The sequence below is a fragment of the Malurus melanocephalus genome, unplaced genomic scaffold (assembly GCF_030028575.1).
Source record: "Malurus melanocephalus ecotype Western Australia unplaced genomic scaffold, MMel_1.1 scaffold_17, whole genome shotgun sequence".
Taxonomy (NCBI): Eukaryota; Metazoa; Chordata; class Aves; order Passeriformes; family Maluridae; genus Malurus; species Malurus melanocephalus.
Window position 1 is genome coordinate 2184631 of NW_026623249.1, and position 25424 is coordinate 2210054.

At 49.5% G+C, this 25424-nt stretch overlaps 2 protein-coding genes across 2 annotated transcripts in view; both read right to left on the reverse strand.

The window, feature by feature from the left end:
- The window catches only part of RAC2 (Rac family small GTPase 2), a 113380-nt gene that overhangs the window by 74351 nt on the left and 13605 nt on the right, over window positions 1-25424 (reverse strand). The gene's annotated exons all lie outside the window — the stretch shown is intronic.
- Window positions 10-8457, reverse strand: ELFN2 (extracellular leucine rich repeat and fibronectin type III domain containing 2). Its single transcript, XM_057387771.1, has one exon. The coding sequence runs from the start codon at window positions 8115-8117 to the stop codon at window positions 5691-5693; it is 2427 nt and encodes an 808-aa protein (XP_057243754.1). The 5' UTR covers window positions 8118-8457; the 3' UTR covers window positions 10-5690.

Consider the following 25424-nt stretch of genomic DNA (forward strand, 5'->3'; position numbering starts at 1 on the left):
AGAAGAAAGTAAAGAACATAACTCCAACTTAAATTTGTCCATACACAACCAGGGGGGTCACAGGGTTGTTACGGAAGGAGGAACACCAAAGAGGCCATAAGGAGCCAGTCCCAGCAGCTGCCTCCCAGGCCCTTCCTTACATTCAAGGGCTGACACCCCGTTCTCTGTTCTTGGCAGCTGCCCGCCCCTTCCCACCCCCTCACCCCAGACGCTGTGCTTGTGGATGGACCAGCCGAACCAGCCCTGGAGGGTCTGGCCTGACCCGGACAGACTCTGCCTCTTCCCCCAGGGAAGGTGGAGAACAGGCGGTGGGGACAGGCCACCCAAGAGCAAGGCCTCACAGTGGCGGTGGTAGTCATGGGGAGGCAAAGGCCAAGCTGAACGCGCGAGGGTGGAGCATACGGAGGGGACTGTAAGGGGGGAAGAGGGAATTTACCCCCTGATGGGGCAGGGAGGAGAAGGAGAGGGAGAAGGAGGAGAAGGAGAAGCCAGGCAGAGGATGCCCTCTCTCCACTTGGGAACAGGGGTGGGTTGGGGTGGCCCTGCAGAGAGCTGCCCTAGTAGGATGGCCAGGGAGAGGTACGGAGACACCTCCCCAGGGCGCGTGGGGGGACAGTCAAGGGGAGGCAGACCAAGAATGCCCCTCACAGTACAAGGCCAAAGTGGCGGAGGGACGGGCTGGGGAACGCGTGCGTGTGTAGGGGGACGCAACAGATGCTCCCCTCGGCCCCTTCTTCAGGGAAGAACTCAAAAATGCCTGCTCAGACAGGGTGGGCAGAGGGCAGCTGAGAAACCCCCTACGAGAAACCCCCATAACCTGGTAGGGTGTGGCAAAAAGTGTCCGGCCCACACCAAGCTACCATGAGAAGGCTCCCTCCTGCTCAGACGGTGTGACAGCAGCCGGCTGGCTCCAGCAGGAGGACACAGCTCCATGAGGCTCCTCTTGGCTGTGGCTCATGCGGAAGGAGGTGGTGAYGGTGGAGAGGACATTCTCCAGGTTCCTGGAGGCTTTGTGTCCTTCTGACGCAGCTGAGCTTTCCAGTCAGCAACAAGCATGGCAAATGTGCTTTAGGGGCCCTGGGTCCAGCTCCTAGCTGTATGGCAGCTGCTGTAACGCTGAGCTCTGCCCTACACAGAGGGGTCACAGCTCATCATGAAGTCTGCCCAGATACTTTTCTCCAGGCACTGCTGACTTACTCTGCACCTCCTCTCAGAGAGCCTTCACCCCTGCACTCAACCCTTTTCCTTGTTGTTCCCTTGGTCTCTTTATCATCCCATTCCTTCCACTGTGGCCATCTCTTCCCAGGTCTTTCCAGCCTGTTCCTCTCCTTCATCTTCTCCATCTCCATCTATCTTTTTCCTCCTTGCCTCACCACTCCTTGGTCCCACCATGCCTTCTTCACCCCTACTGTGCCTGCCGCTCCTCTTTCAGCTCCTTTTCCATCTTCCTCCTGCTTCTTCCCCTCCTTCTTTCAAGCCTGCCAGGCAGAGCCTCCTCCAGCAAGGCAGGCTGATTAGCATTGCAAACACACAGAGGCCTCCTCAGCCCGACATAATTCTTCATTTGTCAGTCATGAATATTTCACACCTGCCTCAAGAGGGATTTATTCAGCACGGAAGAGTGGGGAGGGGGAGAAGGGAATATGGTACTGCAGCATAAACTGGGGCAGCACCAGCAGATATGGGAAAGAGCTCTGCCCCATGGGAACAGCATGCCTAGAGTCTCACCTTCATTCTCCTGGGTGCAGGATCCCAGCCCAGGCTTCTTCCCAAGGCTGTTCCTGGGAATAGAGGGCAGGTCTGCACCCACCCTCATTCCTCACCATCTACAATTTCCAGTGAGGTGAATTAAAACCCTGATTTCTCTGCCAGTAGTCACCAAGCCAGAAATGAAGTGTGAAAGGGTCTGGTCTTGGTTCAGCCCCAGAACTCCCACTTGGTCCTGGAAGAAGGCAGCATTGAGGAACTTGCCAAAGACAAGGCATAGAGGGCTTAGAAACTGAAGTCTCATCATGGCCTGCCCTCTCCCAGGGCCACCCAGGGGAGAGAATAGGTAGGACAGACCTAATCCAGAGGTGTATGCAATCAATGAGAAGAAGGTGATGGGAGGTCTTTTAAGTGATTGTAACCAGCTCCACCTCAAGTTTCCACTGTATCAGAGGTTTCCCTTCAGCTAAAACACTCCATGTTCCTTCAAGCATAACCTTGCTTATAGATCTGGGGAAAAAGCAATGAGGGCAAAGGGATGGTATTGACCATTTCACCCACAAGATCTATTTTGACAGGCTTCACTCCTGTTCCTCAGTATCTAGTAAATATGATGGCCACTAAGAAGGCCTTTGGTATATAACACATCCCCCTTTACACACATGACCATGAAAAGCAGCTGAGAGACCACAATGGGAGCAAGGGAAAGGGGGGCATTGGAGAGAAGAAGGAATGAGGTTTATGGGGTGGATTGGTTTGTGTTCTCTTTGGGGTATGTTCCCTCCCAAACTGGTAGGAGTCTCTCATAAAAATCACATCAGGGATGAATGAAAGGAGCAGAGAAAACAGGGACAAAGGACAGGAGAGACTTTGAGGGAGGAGGTTAAATTTCAACAAACTGGCACATACACAACAGGTGTTTGCTCAGAAAAATACAGTAAAATTGTCATGCAAATAGAACATTAAATCTGCTTTCCTCCCACAGGGCTGGCATCACTTTGTGAGCCCTCATCCCGAGGGAGGGAACAGGACAAAGAAGAAGGGAGGAGSAAGGAAGGTGAGACACTTTGTTCCCTTTCCTTGCCCTCTTCCTCCCACGGAACAGTCCATCTTGTGCAAACTTCATCCAATGGTTTGGAGTGGAGGGCTACAGCTGGGAGAGAAATGGCTTTTCCCTCCTATCCAGCCTCACCCCCCGCCCCACCACAGAAAAAAGGACCTGATGATAGCTGTATCCCTGACCTTTCTTTTCTGCCTCATTGAGGTGTTGAGGGGAGAAAGAAGAAACCTTTACAGGTTAATGCTCCTCCCCAAAGTATTGACTGAGTAGAACTGTTTACAAGACCATACAGCAGAGAAGCACAGGGTGGGAAGAGTTGGGGAGAGGAAAAAGAGTCCGTCCCCCCTTGCCCATCATTCCCCTTTTCCTGTCCAATTCTGTGCCCCAGCCATTAGTCTTTTCTGCTTGGATGGCTGCCATGCTGGAAGACCACTGTGGTAGCTGGGGAGGTTTCTGTAGTGCCTAAGCATCTCTCACAGTATTTTTCTGTCTTGGTTTGCTGCATGGTCCCATTCATGGACAGATACYTGCCAGCAGTGACGTGACTTCCCTTTTTGACTTCCCTTCATCCTCCTGCACTCACACCTTTTCCTCTGGGTTGGACTGGCTCTTGCTGTGTGAAGTCAGTCCCGTGAACACCTCTGGACTCAAGGCAAAACAATGCTTTGACTGTGGGAAAGCAGGCTGATAGTGAAGACTGAGGCAATGGGATCAGACCTGGCTTAGGTTTGTTACCTATCAGCATACCTACAAGGAAGAAACTCAACAGATCTTCATAGGTTTACACTTTGGGGATACCTGTTCTGGTTTTCATGCACCAGACTCTGCCTGCTGCTCCTCCTCATTTCCAGAAGGTGAAATTATGCCATCTCTAGCATACAAGCCAGCTSTCACAGCTGGCAGTGCTACGACCTGGCAGATAACAAGCAAGTTCTCTGCATGCAGCACGTAAATCCCTCCTAGAGACACTCYTACACCCTCATCCTTTTTCCAGGGCCCCCAAAAACACAGGGTCTTCTGAGGAACACCTCAAAGAGGAAATAACTGCTTAAGGGAGGGCCGACACAACGTAGGCCCTCACCCTCATCCTGACAGAGGGTGAACAATAGTCAAGGTCACCATTGGGCAGATCATGGAGAGGAGGCTCACTGTGCTCCATAAAGACATGTTCAGCAGGCAGCACCCCTGCCTGACAGAAAAACTTTGGGGGAGATGGTGCCAAGATTGTGCTTTGTTGGGCTAATCATAAATGGGGCCAGGTGGAGAGGGCAGTAGGCTCATTCCCAGCTCTGTGACAGATCTTCTACCCAAGAGGCAGAGGTTGAGACCTAGCAAGTGCAGCTGGGGTTTTGCCAAGACATGAAATGATCCCTAAGAGAAGTTTGTCACACCTGTGAGGAGGGTGAGGATTTAGGAGGTGATATGTTGCTCTGACTCTCATGAGTAATCAGAGGAACACTGTCATCAGGAGGCTGGTATCCTCTTCTGTCCCAGCACAAATAGTGTGGTACACACAAGGGAGCTTCTTCCAGGCCATCCTTCTTGGGCTACTCCCAGGCCTCCCAGGTGCTCTCACACTGTTTTTTTCCCTGTGCTTCCGTCTTTGCCCTAGGCTGTCCCCTATCCATGCCAAAACATCCATGGCCTGTTCAAGGGAAAGACTCTTTGTGAGGCCAGCACAGCAAGAGGAGCAACTGAAATCCTGTTCCTGTTCTGAGGAGGTTGAGTGATGCTCTTCTCATGGAAGAAGCATCACCCCACAGCACCCGCTGCAAGTCAGTTGGGAAGAGCTGCAGAAGCTTCATGGAGAACTTGTTCTGCTGAGGTCCTCTCCAGGTCCCTTCCTAAAAGTAAGGGGGACATAAACAGGGACTATTAAACTGACTACACAAGGCAGCCTGAGCATAGTTTTGTGCAGTGGGGCAGACCTCTGACCTGTAATGTTTGTGGAGATGGGAACCCTTTATAACCCCGAGAGACCAGATCTTCCTGCCTTTTTCTCCATCACTCCTTGAGGACCTGGTTTGCCATGCCAAAGAGAACATTCACAACCTGTTTCTCCCCACCAACTGGCAGAAAAACAGCTCYGAGAAGGCCTAGAGAATGTCTGTCATTCCAGAATTGCTGGTGTTCATCAGCAGCAACATGGCAGGAGAAGGGAAGGAGGAGGAGCAGGTAGGGCACAGAGCCTGTTTTACAGCAGGTACTATCACCTTTGGTCCTTCACATCTCCTTGCCTTCCCCTGAGGAGGATGGAGGCTTGTGAAGGATCTAGACAGAAAGTTCCAGCCTAGGGACCCTTAACAGAGAGGGATAGGAAAGGGCAAAGGAAAAGAAGGGAGGGAACTTCTTCCAACAAATCCCACCTGTCTTGGAAGGGGATGGTAGAAAGAGAAAAGCTTCCACTACTAAAGAAAATTAGGGAAAAAGTTAGTGATGGAGGATTTGGCATAGCAGGTRTACAAGGTGGACAAGGAAGCTTTCTAAACCAAAGTCCTTCCTTCCCACCAAAAGAAAAATCAGCCTACAACAGGAACAAAAAGATGAATAGTTCACAGCTGAGTTTCATGCCTGGTGACTGTCCATCACTGCCCCTCCCCTGCCACCACTGCCACCCACTTCCAGGCCATTGCYACCACACTCCAGGGTTGTTACCACAGTGTCAGAGCAGGACACTCCTCCCAACCATCTGTGGGCAGAACAATGGTCCCCATAACACAGTAGAGACAATTCGGCGTGTGTGTGTGTGTCAGTGTGTGTGTCTGTACGTGTGAGAGTTGTTGTAAACTTTAAGAAAAGGTTTTGTCAGTTTTGTATTTGTCAGGAGTATTTTGTTGTTGGTTTATTTTTCACAGTCAAGTGGCTTTTTTTTCTGGTTGTTGGAGGGGGGTCTTGGTTTGTATTGTTTCCTTGCAAGGAAGAGTCACAGCTTCTGCTGAGCAGAGACTCCTTTCCAGTAATCCAGGATGTCATGCAGATCCTCGTCCTTGGCAAATTGAACTTTCTTCCGCAGGGCATGCCCAGCTGCCATGTAAACCTCCTCCCTGTGATGCTTCTTGTAAGGCCGGAATCGCTCCCAGATCTTGTGGGTGCTCTCTGAGGAGTACTCAGGGCTAGAGGAGTAGCCCGAAAAGTAGTGTCTAGGGGAGAGCTGGGAGTATGTGGAGTCTCGCTTGGAGCGGGAGAGCGGCTTGAGGAATGAAACCCGCTGGCTCAAGGTGTCAGCACTTTCCTCGTAGTACAGGGCTGGAAAGGAATGACGGTGCTCGCTGCAGTGGTAAGAAGGCTTGACTTCCAAGTGGTGGATGGCACTYGGAGACACCAAGGGAAGACGATCCAAAGGGCTGTTAAGTGGGCTACCCTTCTCAATGTATTTGGAGTCAGACTTGCTGAGCGGTGGATGGTCAGGCACATCCAAGCTGAAGACCTTAGTGCTCTTGATGGAGCCACTGGAGGAGACACTGCAGGTTTTTCTGGCCACAGCAGCATCAGCACTGAGCTGGCGCTGCAAAGGGTGGTGGGAGCTTTCCTTGTAGGGTGGGGAAAGAAAGCTGGGCCGCTCTAGCCCACTTGAGGAACCGGTTGGGATGGACTGGCACTCAAAGGCCATGTCTGAGTCAACACCAGTCCCACCACCCAGGAAGGACGCTGTGTCCAGTTTGAGGGCATCAATACAGTTGTTGATGATCTGGTTGACCTTGTCTACCTCCTTGGCTATAGTAGAGATCTCAGCAGCTGAGCCTTGCCCATTGTCAAGCTCCCTCAGGTCCTCATCCCGCGGGGTTCTCTCTAGCCCATCCCCACCACCAGTCCGCACCTCAATGTAGTTACCTTTTGTGGTGACTTTAGGAGTCTCCAGCCCAGCTTCCATTGACTTTGATGGGGGCAACTTCTCCCCAATCATGGAAGGGATGGAGGACATCCGTGAGACAGGGATGACAGGTGGCTCACCCAGCTTCTGGGAAGGATGGACCATGGTACTGGTATCAATATCTGATCCATAACGCATTTCCAGAATGGTCTTTTTGACATTGAGTGACTTTTGTTTCTCCTCCTGCATCCTCCTCTTCCGCAGGCAGTAGTACACCACCCCCAGGACAATGACCATCCCAAAGAGGCAACCAAGGGTGGTCATAATATAGTGTGTAGTGGTGGAAGTACTAGAAATAGGATCCTCCCTGCCTTTGCTCCGCGTTGCAAAGGTCAGGCAAGTATGGTTGTAACGCCTGTTGTTGCGGATAGAGGCCACACAGAATGTATAATCAGTGTGGGCCTTCAGCTTGTTAACAGTGACGTATTCCTTCTTGCTCTTCAGTGTTGCTATGTCAGAAACGTAGCTGTTGTTGTATTGGACCAGCACATACATCTTACTGTAGGGCATCGGGATGGTGACCATCAGGATGGCTGAAGTGATGGTGACATCATGTAGCTTGATGCTGGGACTGAAGGAAGAGTCAGTGGTGGACGAGGCTGGAGGCTTGACTGAGAGGAAATCCCCAGGGCTGATGGCTGAGCCCTCATCCAGGTCTCGCTGGGAGTCAGTGGTGTAAGGGGTGGGGTTGATCCTGGAGAGGGAGGGGATGGTGCCCCCTCTGCACATGGACTGGAAGATGGTGATGGCATTGCGGTTGTGGTGAGGCCGAGGCACCAGAAGYGGGTACCCAGCAAACTCCCGCGGAGTCTCACACTGGAGGCGGTCATAGTTCTTGGTGACATTGTTGAAGAGAGCCAGCCAGTTAAGAAAGCCATAGAGGCTACAGTCGCAGTTGAAGGGGTTGCCAGCCAGCTCGCACACCATCAGGTTGCTCAAACTGGTGAAAGTGTTCCCCTCCAGACGGCTGAGGCGGTTGGATGACAGGTCAATGCTGATCAAGCTGGGGCACTCAGAGAAGGCAGTAGGGGTGACCAGCTCAATTAGGTTATGCTGCACAAAGAGGAACTGGAGACGGGCCATGCCCCGCAACATGCCCTCTGTCAGGTTGGTGAGTTTATTGTAGCCCAGCTGTAAGACCTGGAGGTTTGACTGACCCATGAAAGCCCCATCCTCAATGTAGGAGATCTCATTCTTGGTCAGGTTCAAATCAGTCAGATTGCCRAACCGGTTGAGGGAGGAGTACAACACCACTTTGAGCTTATTCTCGTTCAGACGCAAGTCGTGCACTGTGCTGTTGATATGCTGGGGGATGGTCTCATATGGGGGCTGGTTCTGGCTGCAGATGGCCAGCCACACATACCCCTTGTCCCCCTCGATCAACCAGCAGTCACCTCGCACGGCACCAGGGGAAAACAAGCAGAGCAGGGCAGCTGCCCACAGCCCCAGGCACAGCATGGTCTGCAGTGGTGCCCTCATCAGGATGGGGAAAAAAAATCCCCAACAAAAACCAACGCCAAATCTCAGGACAACAGCAAAAGGAAACTAGGGAGCAGGAACTGGGGCTTAGCAATGGAAGGGAATTAGCACCCCAGTCCTAGCAGTTGTCATCACCATTGTTTCTTCTTGCCCTCTGGATCAAGCCAGGAGCATGRAGGAAGTGGAACACATGCAATCTTCCTCCAGAACACCCAAAAGCTCTGACCATGGATATTTGGTCTGGAAGGGAACTACCTTGTGCTTCTTTTCTAAACAAAAATTCAGGCCTCGGATAATGAATATTGTTGGATGCTCATGAGTGACTGACACACCTTTTCCAATTTCCTCCCACCCACCCCCCACCCACACCAAACCCACCCCAAGACAAACCCAAGTCCTTCCCCCTCTTGTCTTCCCCCACCCCTCCACAGTGTGATTTGGAAGAACAAGGCAGGGGTGCCTCCTGTGTCGCTCACGCTCCCTCGGTTTCTACTCCTTCTCTTCTTTCTTTCCTAGGTTCCCTCTGAGAAGCTTCAGAGCTTCTGATCAAATATGTCGAAAACAAAAATACAGAGAGGGAAAGAGCAAGTGTTCACGAGAGAGATCCATCTGTCACTGGAATCTGGAAAAGAAAACACAGGAGACAAGAAGAGGCATAATTTGGAAGGGTCTTTGAGATAAGAGTATAGACAGCRATGTTTCATGAGAAGAGGGAGATGGGGAAGAGACACATTAAGGGGGGTGCAAGCAAGAGAGGTGTGGTACCGCCTGCCGTGCTGATAAGCCTTTGAGGAGGGAACCCTGATGATGTATAATGTCATACCAGGGGTATGCAGAAGTGTATCTGGGCTCCCTTAAGTAGTGTGATCACAGCCAGGGACCTGGGGGGAGGCGGTGGCGTGGGAGTAGGAGGAGAAGGGAAAGGAGAGTGGGAAACATAAAGCTATTATTGTGGGGGCTCAAAACCCCTAGTGTAAACAAAGGCAAGCCCCAAGCACAGCCAAAGCCACGGATTTTTCAACTGCCTGAAAATTATGTACACAGAATGCATGAAGCAAGGAAAATGCGGACAAGATTCTCCCCTCCGACACCCCCAAAAAAAGACAAACTTTTTTTTTTTTTTCCTTTCTTTCCTTCCTTGATGCAAGAGGGATGAATAATTCAAGCCACGTGTAACCACTTCTGCTCTAAAAATTGTTCCTGACTCTTGGTGCATGGACAAGGCTGTTGAGGTGAACCAGTCTGGCTTGAGCATAGTGCAGGGGGTGGGGAGCAGGCAGTGTGTCAAATACCAGCCTCCAGTTTCTCACTACCCAGTAATGCCAGCATCCCTGATCTGAAGCACATCACCCATCTACCCCCCACCAAAGAGAGGTGCACAGTTTCCACCTTTGTTTTTTACCACCTCTGCTTGGGGTCTTTGAAAACAGCCCCTTTGTAAGAAAACGCACCTTGCAGGCAAAGTGACATTTGTTTGTTAAACCACAACAAATGGATTTCTGCGCACAGAGAGAAACTCCAAGGCCAGCACCATGTTTCTCTGCAGCAGTCCCAGCAAGTGCTGAGAGCCACTCCATCCCTCTCAAGGAGCTGCACTCAGGCAGGACAGAGAGGATTTGGAAGAGCAGATGTCCTAGTAGCCTGGAAAGGAAAGACATGGTAGGGTGAGGGGTGGATGGAATTGAAGGCYGTGTTTGTTGTTCCTATGTGCCAAAACCAAGGGGACCGTGCAGAAATTCCTGCTTCCTCTCTACCTCCCACCTTGGCCATGTAGCCTTGCCTCAGCCAGAGGCCACAGGAAGGGTCAAGCCACTCGTCAAGCCAAACTCATTGGTCCCCTTGGGTCCCCAAAGTAAGAGAAACACAGAGACCCTGATGTTCTTTCCCCAGTGGTTCCTGTCTCCCCACTATCATGCTGGTTTTAAGGGCCCCGAGTCCAGCCCAATACATGCCCTATTCCACTCCTGCCCATGGCCCAGCACCCCATTTCAGCTCAGCTCAATGCCATCAGWCCCTGCTGCAGCAATGCTGTAGGACTGCTCATCTCCAACTCCACCACAGCCATAGCCTGCCCTTTAGTGGACAGCTGCTCCTTGACCCTGGAAATTGATAGTTAAAGGGAGGCCAGGAATGAGGGGCAGCACTATGCCCTCCCTTAACTGTCTACAGCCAAAAGAACATAAATCACACAGCGCTGGAGTCCAMCAGCACAAGGAAGCGACACTCTGTCCTTTTTGCTGGCTTGAAAGGTGCTGACAATGGAGTTGGCTGTTTCCTTCCCTTGCTTCTCAGGCAACAGAGCAAGAAGGCACAGAGAGGTGGAGGGTGGACAGGAAAAGCAGGGATGAGCAAGTCCAGAACAGGAGAGAGCCAAGGAAGGGGGATGCAAGAGTTGTGGAGAGCTTATGGACAAGGGGAAAAGTTAGGACATGAGATATGTTTTATAGGGAAGGTACAAGGCAACCACCTCCACGTTCTGGATTTACCCAGCTGTAGGGTTCCAATACTCTTCAGTGTCACCCACAATTTACAGCAAGACCTTGGTTCCTGGCATCCTCACGTACGTGTGAACATCAAGGAACAGTAGTGACACTGCACCCGTGAAAGGCTGCTCTCTCCTTGGCTGGCACAAAGTCAGCCTATCAGCTCCCAGTGATTTCCCTCTGGTTTATTCTCCGTTAATGGATGCCTCAATGTTATTAGCATTTATTTGCACCACTTTGTTTGGAAAAATGCAGAAGGCCACAGGGATGGTTCCATTGTTCAGAGGGAAGAAAAGGAAGGGAAGGTGAAACAGAAGGCTGAGAGCCCTAGGTCTGAGTCAGGTGTTGATGGCCACAGACATTCCTTTGACTTGGAGCTCAAGGTAGCTCAGGGGATGACACAGGATTGCAGTCACTAGTGAGAGGATAGGATAAAGTACAGCCAGGGAAAGCATGGACTGACAAGATAGGAGGGACTGAGGCAAACTGGGCCTGAAAGAGTGGAAGGACCAAAACTGAGAGAGAATATGAGGAAACCAGAAAAGCCACATACAGCAGCAATTTGGGCCTAAAATTCTGAYCTTGTCAACCTTGTCCTCCTGAGGCCCCATGCACTGGAAAAACCAGCACTTAATTCTACCATCGCTTAAACGGTGCTAAGAGCCTCCCATTAGAAATGCATGCATTAAAAACCTGCCAAACACTCTTGACTTCTCTGGGGACACCCTGAAATCAGGGCAAAGCTCCTGCTGTTTTCTTAAGCTTCATGCTGCAGCTGAGCATCATCCCGCTTCCCAGCTCAGTGTGCTGCCTGCTCCTGGCAGGCCTCAGGGCACAAACACCATCTCCAAGGGACTCTGCTTCTTCTTCTTGGCTTTAAGGCCCTTCCAGGATCCCTCTATCTTCTTTCTGAAATATGAGCCTTTCCCAGGGGTGCTTGGCACTAGGAATCGGTGCCTTAATTGAAGGGATTCTCCAAAGCAGCTGGGTAGCTTCTGTAATTCATAGTGGTCTGATTGTCACTGCAGCCACCACAAATCAACACCCAGAGATKGTCTTTGTTTTTGCACCGGGCCGTAGTGGAAGCACATGGGATAAGCTTGCAGCACTGCTGTGGCACTTACACTATAGCAGCCCCTTCCCTCTCAGCCCTGCTTCCAGGGAATCATTGCAGGAGTTACCTTCAAGTCATGGAGCAAAGAAACTGTGGCTGTGCCCAGAGGCACTTCAGAAGCTCTGAGAAGTCTGGTACCAAGAAAAGAGGGAGCAGGAAGCCTGATGAGCCCTGGTTTTGCAGCATGGAAGACATTTGTGCACATGAAAGAGAAAGACAGAGAGAATGCCTTCCACTGCAGATTTTCTGATGTTCACCAAGGGTTGAGCTCACACAACACTCTTTCCTTTAATGSGTCTTAGTGAAGGTTTCTTTTTCATGTTCTCTCTTCTCCGATTTATCCCCTATTTTCATGGAACACATAAGTTCTCATCGTCTGTCRGTTCCATCCCAATGTAAGATTTGCTTGAAATCAGCCCTGTAGCTTCAAAAATCCAGACATGAGAGGAGCAGTACAGCCACACTCAAAAGTCATGCAACAAAAGGTGTTCCCATATCACAAACCAGGCAAAGCCTTCATCCCTTAGAGGAGCTGAACTGATTTCAATGAGTCCTGCTGAAGGGTGCCCACTCARCCTTAGAGGTTCTGTGAATTTGGCAGAGCGCCGTTGCAAGAGAAATCTCATGCTTCAGCTCTGGGCAGGGTCACTTCACCATACACAAACCCACAGTGCCTGCAGGTAGAAAAATGATTCCTCGAAAAGCTAGGTTGGCCCTGCCATAGGCGAGGAGGAAGATTGCAGCTCTCAAACTCCAGCTGTTCCTGACATTTGGAAGCCCAAACCACTAGGATCTCAGCAGGACACTGCGGTGAGAAAGCCCAAAAACCAAACAAGATCCCAGCTGCTTCTCACAGGATACCACTGCAAGAATACTCACAAAGCTCAAATTCCAGGCAGCAAGGATGGGACCCTGCAGAGAGGAAGACAAAAGGGCTGAAATATGGGCTGTAGTATTGCCCCAAGGACACACTGGTCTGCAGTCTTGCCCTTTGGCCAGTTTGGGGCACGGGAAGGAAGAATTCAGACGAAAAAATACACTAGGAAGAATTCAGAAGGAAGAATTCACACACCCAGGTTCAAGCAAATGCACAGCCACTGACTCCAAACCTTTGCTGGGACAAAGAGCTTAAAGACTAACCATGAAAAAACACCAACACTTCGCTGTATATAAAAACCCTGCTCTCCCATCGTGCCTCCCCAACAGTGATTAGATGCCTAATTTGTTAGGCAGCAAGAGAGAATGAGAAGGCTCAGGGGAGAAAAATGAAGCAGCTCAAAAGCATGAAAGAGAGAGCTTTAGAAGCATAAATCTTATTTTAGAGTGATAAATACTGGCAGAAAGGTCTTTCATATGACTGTGGTTCCCTGGCAGGCCAGAAAGCCACTTTTGTTTTCCAAAGTGAAATGGTTACCTTTTATATTAATATGATTATTGAAGATTAAGGCGGATTTGCATCAAGCCAGCTCCACCCAGACAGCCTGCAGCAGCAGTGCACAGAAGCATGTACATGGGGGCAGGCTTGGGAAACAGCCTTCTCCAGGTAGAAGAGCATGCCAAGATATTAGAGGGGCCAGAAAAAAAATATCAGCAATAAGGCYGCCTTTGGTGCTCTCCCACCAGAGTGGGGAGTAGGGCCTGGGAAACATCACTCCCCTGGTCAACCCATGAGCCCAGAGATGAGGCAGTAGAAAAGCTTAGAAATAATTCCTGCTGGCCATGGGGAGGGAGCATAGGCTCTCTGCAGCGTGACTCTCTGCAGCGACCTGCCACAGTGAGTGTGACAGCAAGACTGGCCCTGCCTGGTGCACCGATATGGGTGTGAGTCACTGTAGAGAAAAAGGTGGCACCGTCGGCTCCAGGAGCRCGAGGTGGAGGGGGTGTACATGTGGAGGAGTCACTGTAGGTGATGGGGTGGATGTGTGGGCTGGGGGGGAGATGAGGGATAGTCACTGTGAAGCAGAGAATCAGTGCTGGCTCCTGGGGAGCAAGGAATTGCCATGGAGAACCAGGCAAAGCGCGGTTGGTGAGTGTTTGTCTGTGTGCATGTGTGTTTGCACGGAGCAGGCACCATGGAAAAGGGTGGGAGGGTTTGGCTGTATGAGAGGCGCTGTAGGGGATGAGGTGGGAGTGCAGGCTGCATGTGGGCATGCAGGGATCATGGGAGACAACCAGTGTGTGCCCGGGAGAAGGGCTGTAGGGAAAGGGGTGGAACGCTCCTTCTGTACGTGTCCCCTGATGTGAATCACTGCAGGGAGCAGGGTGTGAGGGCAGGCTCTATGCATGTGCATGTGCATGTGCACATGGGAAGGAGCTGCTGTAGGGGACAAGGAATGACCTCTGCTGTCTGTGAGCTGTTGAGGGGTAAAGGGATGGAAACAGCAGCTCATGTGTGTGAGCTGCTGCAGGTAACAGGCCAGGAGCTGGTGCTCTAGGAGTGTGTAGGGAGCRGGGTGGGAGCACTGGTGCTGCTGCATGCTCCCATGCAGCATGTCCAGCATGAGGCCAGGAGAAATCCTTGGGCAGTATGTGATGTCACTGTGAAGACCCCCCACTCCCTCAGGTCATGGTGATGCCTCTGCTGTCCTGTGCTGGCCTTGCTGCCCTATTTCCTTCAACAAGTCCTGGCTTTCACCAGTCTGACGATGAACAGCACGACCACAAGCTATTTGAGAGATGCTCTCATTCAAACCAAGCATACCTCCAGTATTTCTGGATGCTAAATACATCCCTAGCAACCCAGCAGTGCCAGTTCAGAGTGCCCCCAAAAATGCTACCCTGCGGGAAGGTCAGGAAAAGAGCATGGTCCTTGAATTACAACTCACTACCATCACTCCTGGGTGGGGACACAGAGCCTAAGGGGTCACATGTGCCCTGGAGTAACAATCACTTCCTGAGGTTCACTGGCAGCCATTTGCCCTGTGTAGGATACCTCCAGACCTGCAAACTCCTGTGGAACACAGGCATTGACATTCAAGCATCCTTCAGCATTCTCTCACCTTCCAGCTAGTCTTGCCGTGGGCCACCTGAGAGAGGTTCCTTCACTGGCAGTGAGACCCTCAGCCCCTCAAAGCTCTTCCTCTGGCCAATGCGTGCCTGGATTCAGCAAGAGGAGTAGCCCCACACCAGATTATGTTTCCACATGGATGCTTCCACCTTCCTTTCATCCTCCACCTGCAGGCAATGGCACAGCTCAGCCCTGCTGGGGAGGGACCCTTCTCCYGGCTGGCTCGCCCACCTATATTTCAAGCTAGCATCTGACACGCATTTTGACACAACCGTGCCTCCCCTCTCTTTTCCCCAGTACCTTGCCTTGTTTAGATCCTGTTTTTTTTCTTCCATTGCCAAAACACAATGACTGTTATAATTAACAGATTATCTCAGTGCGACAGCTGCAGTCCTTTGAAAATTAGGTTGAATAACAGGATCCTGCTGTATGGTAATTTCTTTTCATCTCTCAAATATTTTCTCTCTCTCACTCTTGTTTCTACCTCATTTCTATTTTTCTTTCTTTTCTCTCTCCCCACTCCTACATTCCACCAGCTCCCTGACTGCACGAGCAGTATCTTTGGGGTGAGACAGGYTGAAGGGCTCTCTCTGCCTTCATCAGCTCTTTTCATCCCCTTTCTTTTACAACCCCACCTCACAGAGAAGCAATGCTTGCGAGTAGATTCATAAACACATCTGGAAAATACATGCCCATCAGAGGCAACGGTCAGGGACCCTCTCTGAAGCCCCAGTGGTTCAGAAAAGCAGGGAATTTTATGGGGAGTGGAGAAACTGGGATGCAGTGGCCTGAACCACTGCATGCAACTTTCCCACAAGGAGCTGAGTGCACCGGTGCAGCTGAATGGTTTGCACTGAGTTAGCCAGGGTGCTCTGCCCACCCACTACCCATCCGCCTTCTTGCTGACTCAGTATGTGCCCCTGACTCACCACTTGCTCACTGAATGGGGACTGGCAGTACTTACATGGCATCCTTCCCTCTCGCTCATGCAATAACTCTGCCACTTACCACCCCCTTTCCCATTATCCACCTACATCTGTCTCTCTACCGACTCAATCAACTCAAGACAGCCAGAAAAGCAGCTTGCTGGGAATTCAGGGTTTCAAAACCAAAATAAGAATTGCTCCCAGCTGGACCCAAATTAGAGGCTCTGGAAATCTCCTCCTCCAGGACTAGAGATCCCATGGCCCTCGCTGTAAACAGGACTGATCCACACACAGGAGTGGCTGGACTTCTCAGTCTTTCTTTGGGCAGATGTGCTACCACACAGCATTTCAGACTGTGAGGATGACCAGCCAGATATATGGGATGGGTCTGTTGGAATGGTGTCCTGGGATCTGGCAACTGAAAGGTTTCAAGTTCATTATGTTCTGGGCTCAAAAAGTCTGCACCAGGAGCATTAGTTAATTATCAATGCCTGACTTGAACTCATGCAAAATTGCTTATTTCAGCCATGCCTGTAATCTATACAATATCCTCCATCACACTTAAACACTGCTTTTTCCTTTTGAAAAACAGGGCAGGAATCCTCCATAYCATGTGTCTATCACGGCCTAACACCACTGCAGAAACCAGTTCGAGCTGGTCCTGGGCCACCTCCTGCCTCCTCAGCACAGCCATTTCCTCTCCTCCCGTGTAGTTCCACCTCATTTATTTCCTTAATCCCAACTCAGTAGAACAGAAACTCTTTGTCACCATTATTCTGCCAAAAGCCAAGTAGTTTTATAACAAACACTGAGCYGTTGCATTGTATTTCAGCAGTCACCAGTAATGCTTCTCCTCGTCATCCATGATCTCTCTCTTTTCATTCTGTGCCATCCTCAACCTGCATTTTCTCTCTGCTTTCACTCCAGGCCCTGTGATAGCTCATGGCACTTACAGCACATCTCCTCATTCATTCACTGTCACTTACCCAAATGTTACCTTCATTTATTAATTCTTCTTTTTTCTAGTAGCATCCCTCCTCTGAGTGCTTTGTACAGTCCTACTTACGTATCCAATAATAGTATTTTCCCAATGAGTGAGTCATATACCCCTTTGCTGACATTTAGAATTCTCCTTGTTCTCTGCAACACGTTTATTCATTCCCCATCTCTACAATTATATATGTCTACTCATGGCGTTGCATTTCCTACAGCACCTGTGCAGCGAACAGATGATCCGTGCAAACAACCCAGCAAAATAATTATTCCTCCTGGTACCTTGACATCCTCCATTTTAATTCTGTAGGCCAAAGCTAGTTCAAGCTATGATGCAATCAAAAACAGGGGACGGCTTGATTTAAAAAGCATCCCACCCTTTTCTTTGTTCTTGCTCAGTCCAGTTTTCCATCTTTTTTCCCCACCTGTTCTCTGCTCTGCCTCTTTCAATACTGTCAGTAGCAGAGTACAGGGAGGCTGCAATTGTTATTGGGCCTCTGATTTTGTAGGAGCTGAAAATATTTTTAGTGAGAAACAAACTTTTCTTCAGACTATTTCTAGGTTGAAAGGACAAAAAAGAGCATCACTCCACTAATAGGGGCACATAAATGTCTTACTCACTAACCCAGGTAATATGCACTTAATGGCCAGGGAATGATGCTGTATCTCCCTAAATCTCTCTCCAGGTAGCCCTAGAAAGCAATTAATCTGGCAACCCCTCCTTGTTCCTCACTGAGGCCCTATTCCTTCCCCCACAGTCCTTTGCTTCTTTTCAAGTCCTTAGTCACCCTTGCACATTCCGTATTTTATTTATTCCTTGCTACTCCTCTTCATCTGCATAGGCCAAACCCTAAGCTCCCGAGTCACCCTGACTCATCTCCTACCCAGAAAAAGTGACTATTTTTATCAGTGGGAAAGCCTGTGATGTCAATCTGGACAGAGACTGATACTGCACAGGGACTCCCGCATGATTATTTCTTGTTCTTTTCTCACTCATTCAGGTCTCCATTTAGCAACACACTTAAGCATGCACCCAACTGTAAACCGTGCAAGTCCCATTCAGCTTCTCAATTGCTTTCTTCTGCAACATCTGTGTTGATGGTTCCCACATCTTCTAAACACAAGAGATTCTCCCTCTGTGCTTCCTCTTCCTAACCTCTCTGTTACCCACTCACCAACATGCTTCCTCTTGCTTTGAGAATTTTTTTTTTTCTTTATTTTTTTCCTTTGCTTATTTGGATTTTCTTATTTTCATTGCTGCCTGGGGACTCCAGCTTGTGATTTCACCTCCCTTTTCCTGATATTGCTATGTTGAATAAAACACTGACTTCCCCCTCTTCTCTCCAATATTCTGAAATACCGAATTGGGCCACTGATGAGAAAAGCTATTGGCCAGGACTGCTGCCTCTGATACTGAAACAGAGCTGGCAGTAATATTTACAGGCGACTTTGAAAGCTCCAAGGATGGCTTGTGGCCAAAAATGATGATATCCACCTCCTCTTTCTTTTAATTATGTCTTCCCATGACTCAGTCTGGTCCATAAGTCAAAATAAGATTTTTTTTTTTTTTTTTAAGCAATGAGAACAAGAGCCTAAGAACAGAATGCTGTAGCATCACGGACAGGACAAGTTACGTCACGAGTAATGCAACTTGGGGTGTCCTTGGTGGCTTTAAAAGAAGCAGAACAAAAGGCATATGTCCTCTTTCCAGAGAAATTAGTTTTGGCAGAGCTAAACTGGCAATTGCCTGAGTTTTCTAAACTTAGTTTTATCTGTAAGCAAAGCAAGAAACGCAGGAAGCAGAGACACGGTGACCTCAGGGTCTCATGACTTCCCAGGCTCAGCAAGGAGCTACCGTGCCCTTTATTATCCACCACTGTATGGAGGCAGAGCCTCGAATAAAGGGAATGGTGTAGAGGGAACTGTGACAGCTGTTTCAAAGTGGGGTTGTGGTGTACCAACACAGCCTGCCCACATACTCGTACCTCTGCCTCCAACAGCCTGCCCACATACTCGTACCTCTGCCTCCAGCTACACAGTCTGCAACAAACAGCCATTCAAATCCTTGATAAACGACCAGTTCAGCCGGAGACCACTTCATTTGCTCCTTGCCTTCTTTGTTTGCCAGTGGCAGGGAGAAAAATGCATGTTTGGAAATTGGCAGTGTTGTGTACAACATTACCAGGCTGGAGTTACACTGACTGCCCCAAACAAAAAGAAAAAAAACAAACAAACAAACAAACAAACAAAAAAAATCACACACACACCCCCCCCCAAAAAAAAAAGGCAGAAAAGGAGAGCAGGCTGAAAGCTGGGGAGAAGGGAGAAGGGTGGGGTGTGAGTCGGGTAGAGCCATGCAAAGAAATAGGGAAAGAAATGAGACAGTACTGTATCCAAGAGTAGGTACTATGATGATGGGGACATTAAGAATATGATAGATAGGCAGGGAAGGAAGGAAGGCAAACAGAGGTAGGTACAGAGAAAGAGACAGAGACAAGGAAGGCGGGGGGGAGAAGGAAGACAGAGCCAGAATTAATTTAGGAGGAATATACTGAAAACATAATCTTCTCAACAGAGTTAAAAAAGAGAGCGAGAGAGAATTAAACAAACAGCGACAGGAAACTGAGAAAGAATAACTTTTTTTTATGAGCTTGTTAACATTTGTGAAGTTAAGTAACCCTAAATTTATGCCATTAATTTGCATGTATTACTTTTTTTTTTTTCTGTGCTGCCAGTTTATAGTCTCTGTGAAACCTTTAAAAAGTGGCTTTTTTCCTCCTTTTCCCTTCGCCTGTGTTAATTAAGGCTTGTGATATATGTATATTTTTACACTGCTGCTGTGGTCTAGCATTTAATCATGAAATGGCCCTTTTTGCCTTTTCTTTGGGCTGCTCCTGCCTCATCCTTTCCCCTCCACAGAAACCTGAGGAGGCCTGTGGGTTCACTCATCTGSACCAATCTGTAAGCATGCCTAGAGCCAGGCTGGGATACCATGATCCCAGGCCAGAATTCTCCCTGTCAAATGAGGCAGCTCTCACAATAAGGAGATTTAAAAAGCACCCCACTCTGAAGGGTTAACAGTTCCAATGCACAAGGGCATTCACATTGCCATACTGAAGCACACTGTATTTACACATTAGCAATCTCTGGGGAGCCATAAATCGGATGCTCAGGGGAAATCCAGCCAAAGAACAGAGTGAGACTCCCAATGAAGGTAGTCACAGCCAAAGCTGGAGGAGGCACAAGTGACAGATAAGCTCTAATCGGCTGCTGGAATAAAAGGGGATGCAGGTCATCCTCCAGGGTTTTAGTAGCACCTAGAATTATCCAAACTAGGATGCACAAAGAAGGAGCTGCTGTAGAAATTGCAAGTCCCAGTTTCTCTCCTGCTTCTAGGGGACTGCACCACACCAGGTCTCAAGAGCAGTGTCCCTGCTCTCCTCCCAAGGACTCTTCCTTCTGGGCAGACAGATCTCTCTCCTAAGCACATTGCTGACTTTGGAAGTGCCCAAGGCCAACACAAAGCATAGCTGGTGGAGCCCTTTTGGCAGCTGTCCCAGCGAGCATATTTCTGAGCTCAGCTGGACAGGAGTCCTGATCCTAAATGTGCTTTGATTGCTTTGCTCCTTTCTAAAGGCTCTGTTTCTCCCAGCCATAAGCAGAGTTTGCTGAAGCAAGAAGCAGGTTGCTAAGCTTGGTTTGGATGATGCTTCGTCCTTAGTGGAGCTGATGGGACTCATCTTGTTAAAAGCCAGCTGAGCTGAGACCATGAACAGTGAACATTGATTCAGACCTAATCACCCTCCATGGGAGACACAGCAACTGGAGGAGGGAATAAGGGGGATCACTGGTCAGAGCAGAGGGGGTGTTCCCTCATCCCCGTGGAGGTTTGTGATCCCCTTGGGGTCTGAGGGGCATATGACAGATCTSTGGGGGATCATTGCTGAATTGGAGTTGGGAAGGAGAGGTATGGGAGGCAGACCAGGCTTTCCACAGTGTCATTTATTTTGCCATATGGGGGTGTTGAGCACCAGAGAGGATATTCTGATTTACTCCCTGGCTTACCATTGCTATGGCAACGGGAAAAATACAGGCCAAACCAGGCTGCATCTGCAATGTGGTGGTAATAGGGAGTTTGTATTCCCATATGTGTGTGTGTGTTTGTTTGTTTGTTTGTTTGTTTGGCTGTTTGCAGGAGCCACATGGTAAAAAAGCACGGTGGGGATGAAAAGGGAATGAGGTCTGAATTGTACCCAGACAAATACACCCTCCTCTCATGCAACAGCCAAACAGTCATGCATGTAGTCCTATCGACAGCACACGGCCTGAGGAACATCAGCACACACAGGTGGCCTCTCTTCCCAAAACAAATACACTGCTGGAGATGGGGTCTGCTCTCCCACTCTCAAAAGAAGCCAGACTTCTTATGTCAAAGGTACAAAGCCCCTGTGCACCAGGTACTTTCTGAAAYGCAGCTCAGAGTCTAGGGCCCGGTTGGTGTCAGCAAGAGAATCTCCTCTGCTGTCAGATCCACACATCCCGGTTAGCTGTGATTCCAAGGGATCACAATCTCTGCATTGGTTACTGAGCAGATACTCCTCTCTGCAAATACTCCTCCAGCACATTGTAGTGACAAGTTCTTACCTTCCCCCACACACGCACCCGAAGCTGATCAACAAAACAAACTCAGCCCTTTCTCAACAGTCATCTCCCTAGTCAGGAGAGATGGCCYTCATTCCCAAAATCAGACTGAGCCCTCAGGTCATGTAAATTGGCCTGCTGMGGATACCATCCTCCAACTGTGCCAACTCATGAGTCTGCCAGCACAATTCCAACCCCAGAAAGCAAGTTGAAAACAGTTAAGCAYAGCCTCTTTCCTTCCCTCTCCTCCAGCATTCTGGAACCTGAGTATCCTCAACCTAAACACTGGCCTCTGGAGAAAGGCTCCATGTTCAGTGCATCCAAAATAATGGCCCCAAAGACCYCATTTAGGTTAAGTGGAAGGAAGGAAATTATTTTTCAACTGCCCCTCATGGCCCCAAAGCTGCTCACTGGAGAGCTGCAAGTGCAGAATAGCCTTGTAGCAAGATAAAGTTGCTATTCAGCCATACCATGATCTTTCATATCCCACAGTCCTAACCAGGCTGGAGCTTGCATTGGGTGCAGGGAGGAATGGTCTGGTATCAGGGCAAGGATATTGTTTGCTCCAGCATGTAGACTTTGGAGTTCCTGGAAATCAGACTCCTAATCAGCTTTGGGGGTCTTGTGTTGCAGCTTTTGCGAAGGAGAGACAAAGTCCATGGCAGAGAGAGAGACTGAATTTCCTCAGTCAGGCAGGGCAAGAGCCTGTGAGGCAGGATGTCTCTATGAGGACAGCACACTTGGGGTGACACCCCAAAGACAAGGGGTGTCACTGAAAGGCTGGTGATGCCACCAACCTGTTGGCTGCTGCTAATAGTGACACTGAGATTTTWAAAAGTGTGTGCAGGGAAACAAAGGCATTAAGGTTGAGCTGGAAAAGATGAGGTGATGGAGATGAGAGGCTCTGCAGGAATGAAAAGCTTCTACAGAACATTGTGCAGAGAGGAGATGTCCAGCTCAATCCAGCTCAGTCCCAACAAGGACAGCCACAGGCAATGTGTGGTGGCTCCTGGTGTGCTGCAGGAATGCTGTGAGTTTGCAGAATGCTTGTCCACCCAGGGTGTGCAGGAAAGGTGAGACAGGATACAGATTCCCTCCCTTGACTCCTGGCTGCCTTTTCTCCCATTATTCCTAAGACTCCACCTGACCTCACTATTTTTGCACACGAATGCACACAGAAAAAGAAAAGAAAAAAAAAAAAGATAAGACAAAATAAACAATTTCTAACCTAATCAGCCCTTTTCTCACTAATTAGCAGCCTCTGAGCACATCCACAGGCTGTCAGAGATACTCTGGGGCTGATAATGACCCCCAGCCTGCAGTTACATATGATGAAGGGTCAGCAGAGCCAAGAGCAAGCCATGGGGAGGCAAGGAACAGAGCGACCTCTGTCATTTGTTGGGKTTTTTTTTCTCTGAAATATGGGATGATGGAAAAGGGTCGTCTCTTTTTTGGCAGGGTCCCTTGTGTGTGCATGTGTGTGTGCGTGTGTTTTTCTGTGAAAATGAATGTGTGTGTTCACGCATGTGTATCGAGGATGGGAGAAGCTGGAGAGGTTCGGAGGGAGGGGTCTGGAACAAAATTCTGGCACGGAGCCCGAACCTAAAACACATGCCAATTTGTGCCTCTTGCTGGTAGYAATGAAGGGCTCCGTTCAGGACACACGGGACACTAATTAAGGGGCTTCAAAGGCGGCTTTCTGCAGAATGCTCTCTAAAGGGGGGCTGAGGGGAGGAAGGAGCACAAGAGGGGGGTGTTCTCCACTCAATGGAAGGCTTCTGGCTCCTAGTGCTGCTGGGGAAGGCACTTTTTCTTTCTCGCTGTCTCCCATAGCAACTCGTACCCGTGAGAGCTAAGAAGGTGCAAGCATCTGGCAGCTCCGGGCGAGCCCTCAGCAGCTAGCAAGCAAGGCATTGGTATGCAAAGGTGGAAAAACGGCATGGCAGAAAGGAAGAAAATAAGAGAAAGGTGGAATTGGGGGCGGTAAATCGGTGTGATTTGTTTACACAGGTAGCACCTATGGTAACAGGAGTTGCCGTGTTAGTCTCCAGGGATTTGCAGGGATCTGGATCACCGCAGATCGAAACTCCCTATCTGAGCCTCGTCAACTTCATCCCATGGGGTTATTTCTTACGAAAGTCTGGGTGGGGCATACTTTGCGAATAGGACAATGGGCTAGAAGGTGCTTCCGGCGGTTCAGTCTGGGCACAAGGGCTTAGCTGTGCACCAGAGCCAAACAAAAACTGCACAGGTGCCCAAAGAGCACTAACCTACTTCCAGGAGCTTCACAGACCTTGGCCCTACAACACTGCCTTGCAGACTCACTCGTAGCTGAGCATTCCCATATCAAAGGAAAGGACACAAACTACAGAATGGGATATGTGACTCAGCTATGGTCCCCAAAGGAGGTCTCAGCTCAGCACCCTTTCTTCCTACCTGTTACCTCACCCTCACACCTGCCCGCCCTCCCTCCACGGGAGTAAGCATGAAACAGCAGCTCTGGTGAAAACCAGGACTCAGCCAAGATTGATTAAACGGGGACGGAGTGTGAGAGGAAAGAGAATAAATTGGCAGGGAGAGCAACAGAGTGTTAGTGAGAGACAGGAAGAAAGGATAAGTGAGAAAGATGGTGAGGAAGAGAACAGAGAGAATAGAAGGTTATCTATGGATTATAGTCACTGGGCCATGCACCACATACAGAAAGAAAATGAGGGAAAGAAAAGAGAGGTGATATGAGCACATGAAAAGRAGAAGTGAGAAGAGACTCACAAAGAGCAAGAGAAGCAGACAGCTTGAGAGATGAGCAGTGTTTCACTGATCCTGCATGACAGCATGTTGCCTGCCATCACTCACCACCCCACAAGCTGCCAGAATGCCCCACAGCTTCCCTTAGCTTCAGACAGAGCTGTCTTCTCTATGCGAGGCAGTCTCAGCACCACGCATGGGTCACCTGGACAGAGCTTTTTGGGAGGTGAGGACCAGTGCAGCTTTGGTGAACCATGAGTACACCTTATTTAACCAAGGTGAAGCAGAAGGCTTTCAGTACTACTCTAATGCTTCTCCACAAATGTCCAAAGCTTTCATTTTTCTAACCTTTCTGCCCTCTCCTGTTCACTGTCCTCCTATGCACCAGCCCTCATTTAACTGCTTATTCCAGATGACCTGCTCCATGTCTCCCASGTTCAGTGTCACCCGGCCAAAAGCATGGCCACCTGCAGCCCAGGGCAATTCAGCAGGGCTGTGCCTGCCACTGGAGACAAGGAGGGAGGAGGCTCACCCTGGAAGAAGCACCTGGGGTGAAACTGGCTGAGGTGTGACTGAGGCCAGTGACTGCCCAGAGCAAGAAAGAACAGTGCAAGGCAGYTCTTAACAGCAGCTCTTGGGCAACAGTCTTCACATACATATCCAGCAATTCCCTGGTTTTTCTTACTACTGCCCAATGGTGAATCTTTCTGCCCAGCCTGAGCAGTTTCTGAGAAGAGGTGGTCAGGTTGCTATGCGGGCAGAATCAAAAGGGGGTGGATGCAGAAACACATTATGGTGCTAGAATCAGCTCTATAGCAGATCTTGCAACTGCCTGGGCCAAGGAACGTCTAGGGGCTGCTAGGGGCTCCCAAAAGAAGAGATCAAGCTCAAGGAKGTACAGACAGAGTCTCAGATGCAGTTTTAAGACACAGGCTTGGAGGGGCTTAGCTCCGTCACTGGCCCTGACTTAGTCCAAGCATAACAACCACGGCACAGGCCAGACAAGACCAGGGCACTCATGTGCACTGTCTCATCCCATCCCACAGACCACCAAACACTTCCCATCAGCTGCTCACACCTGCTGAAGCTTTATAACGAAAGCCACAGAAGGTCTAAATCCAATGTGAGAACAGAGCTGATCACCAGCCTCTTCTGACCACAGGGGAAAAACCAGCCAAGACATTCAGGTTCACAGAAAGATACCAGCCTTAGTTTCCATGGAGAGAGGAAACAGGAACACTCTCCAGCTTCCCTTTTCCTCTCCCAGTTCTTCCTTCTCTCCCTGCACCTCACCTTTTTGCCCTGTGCAATCAAAATTGGGCACCATGCCAAAGACAGATAAACAGGCAACTAGTGAATCACTCTTTTTAAGTTTGAACTGATTATTAAAAAAAAAAA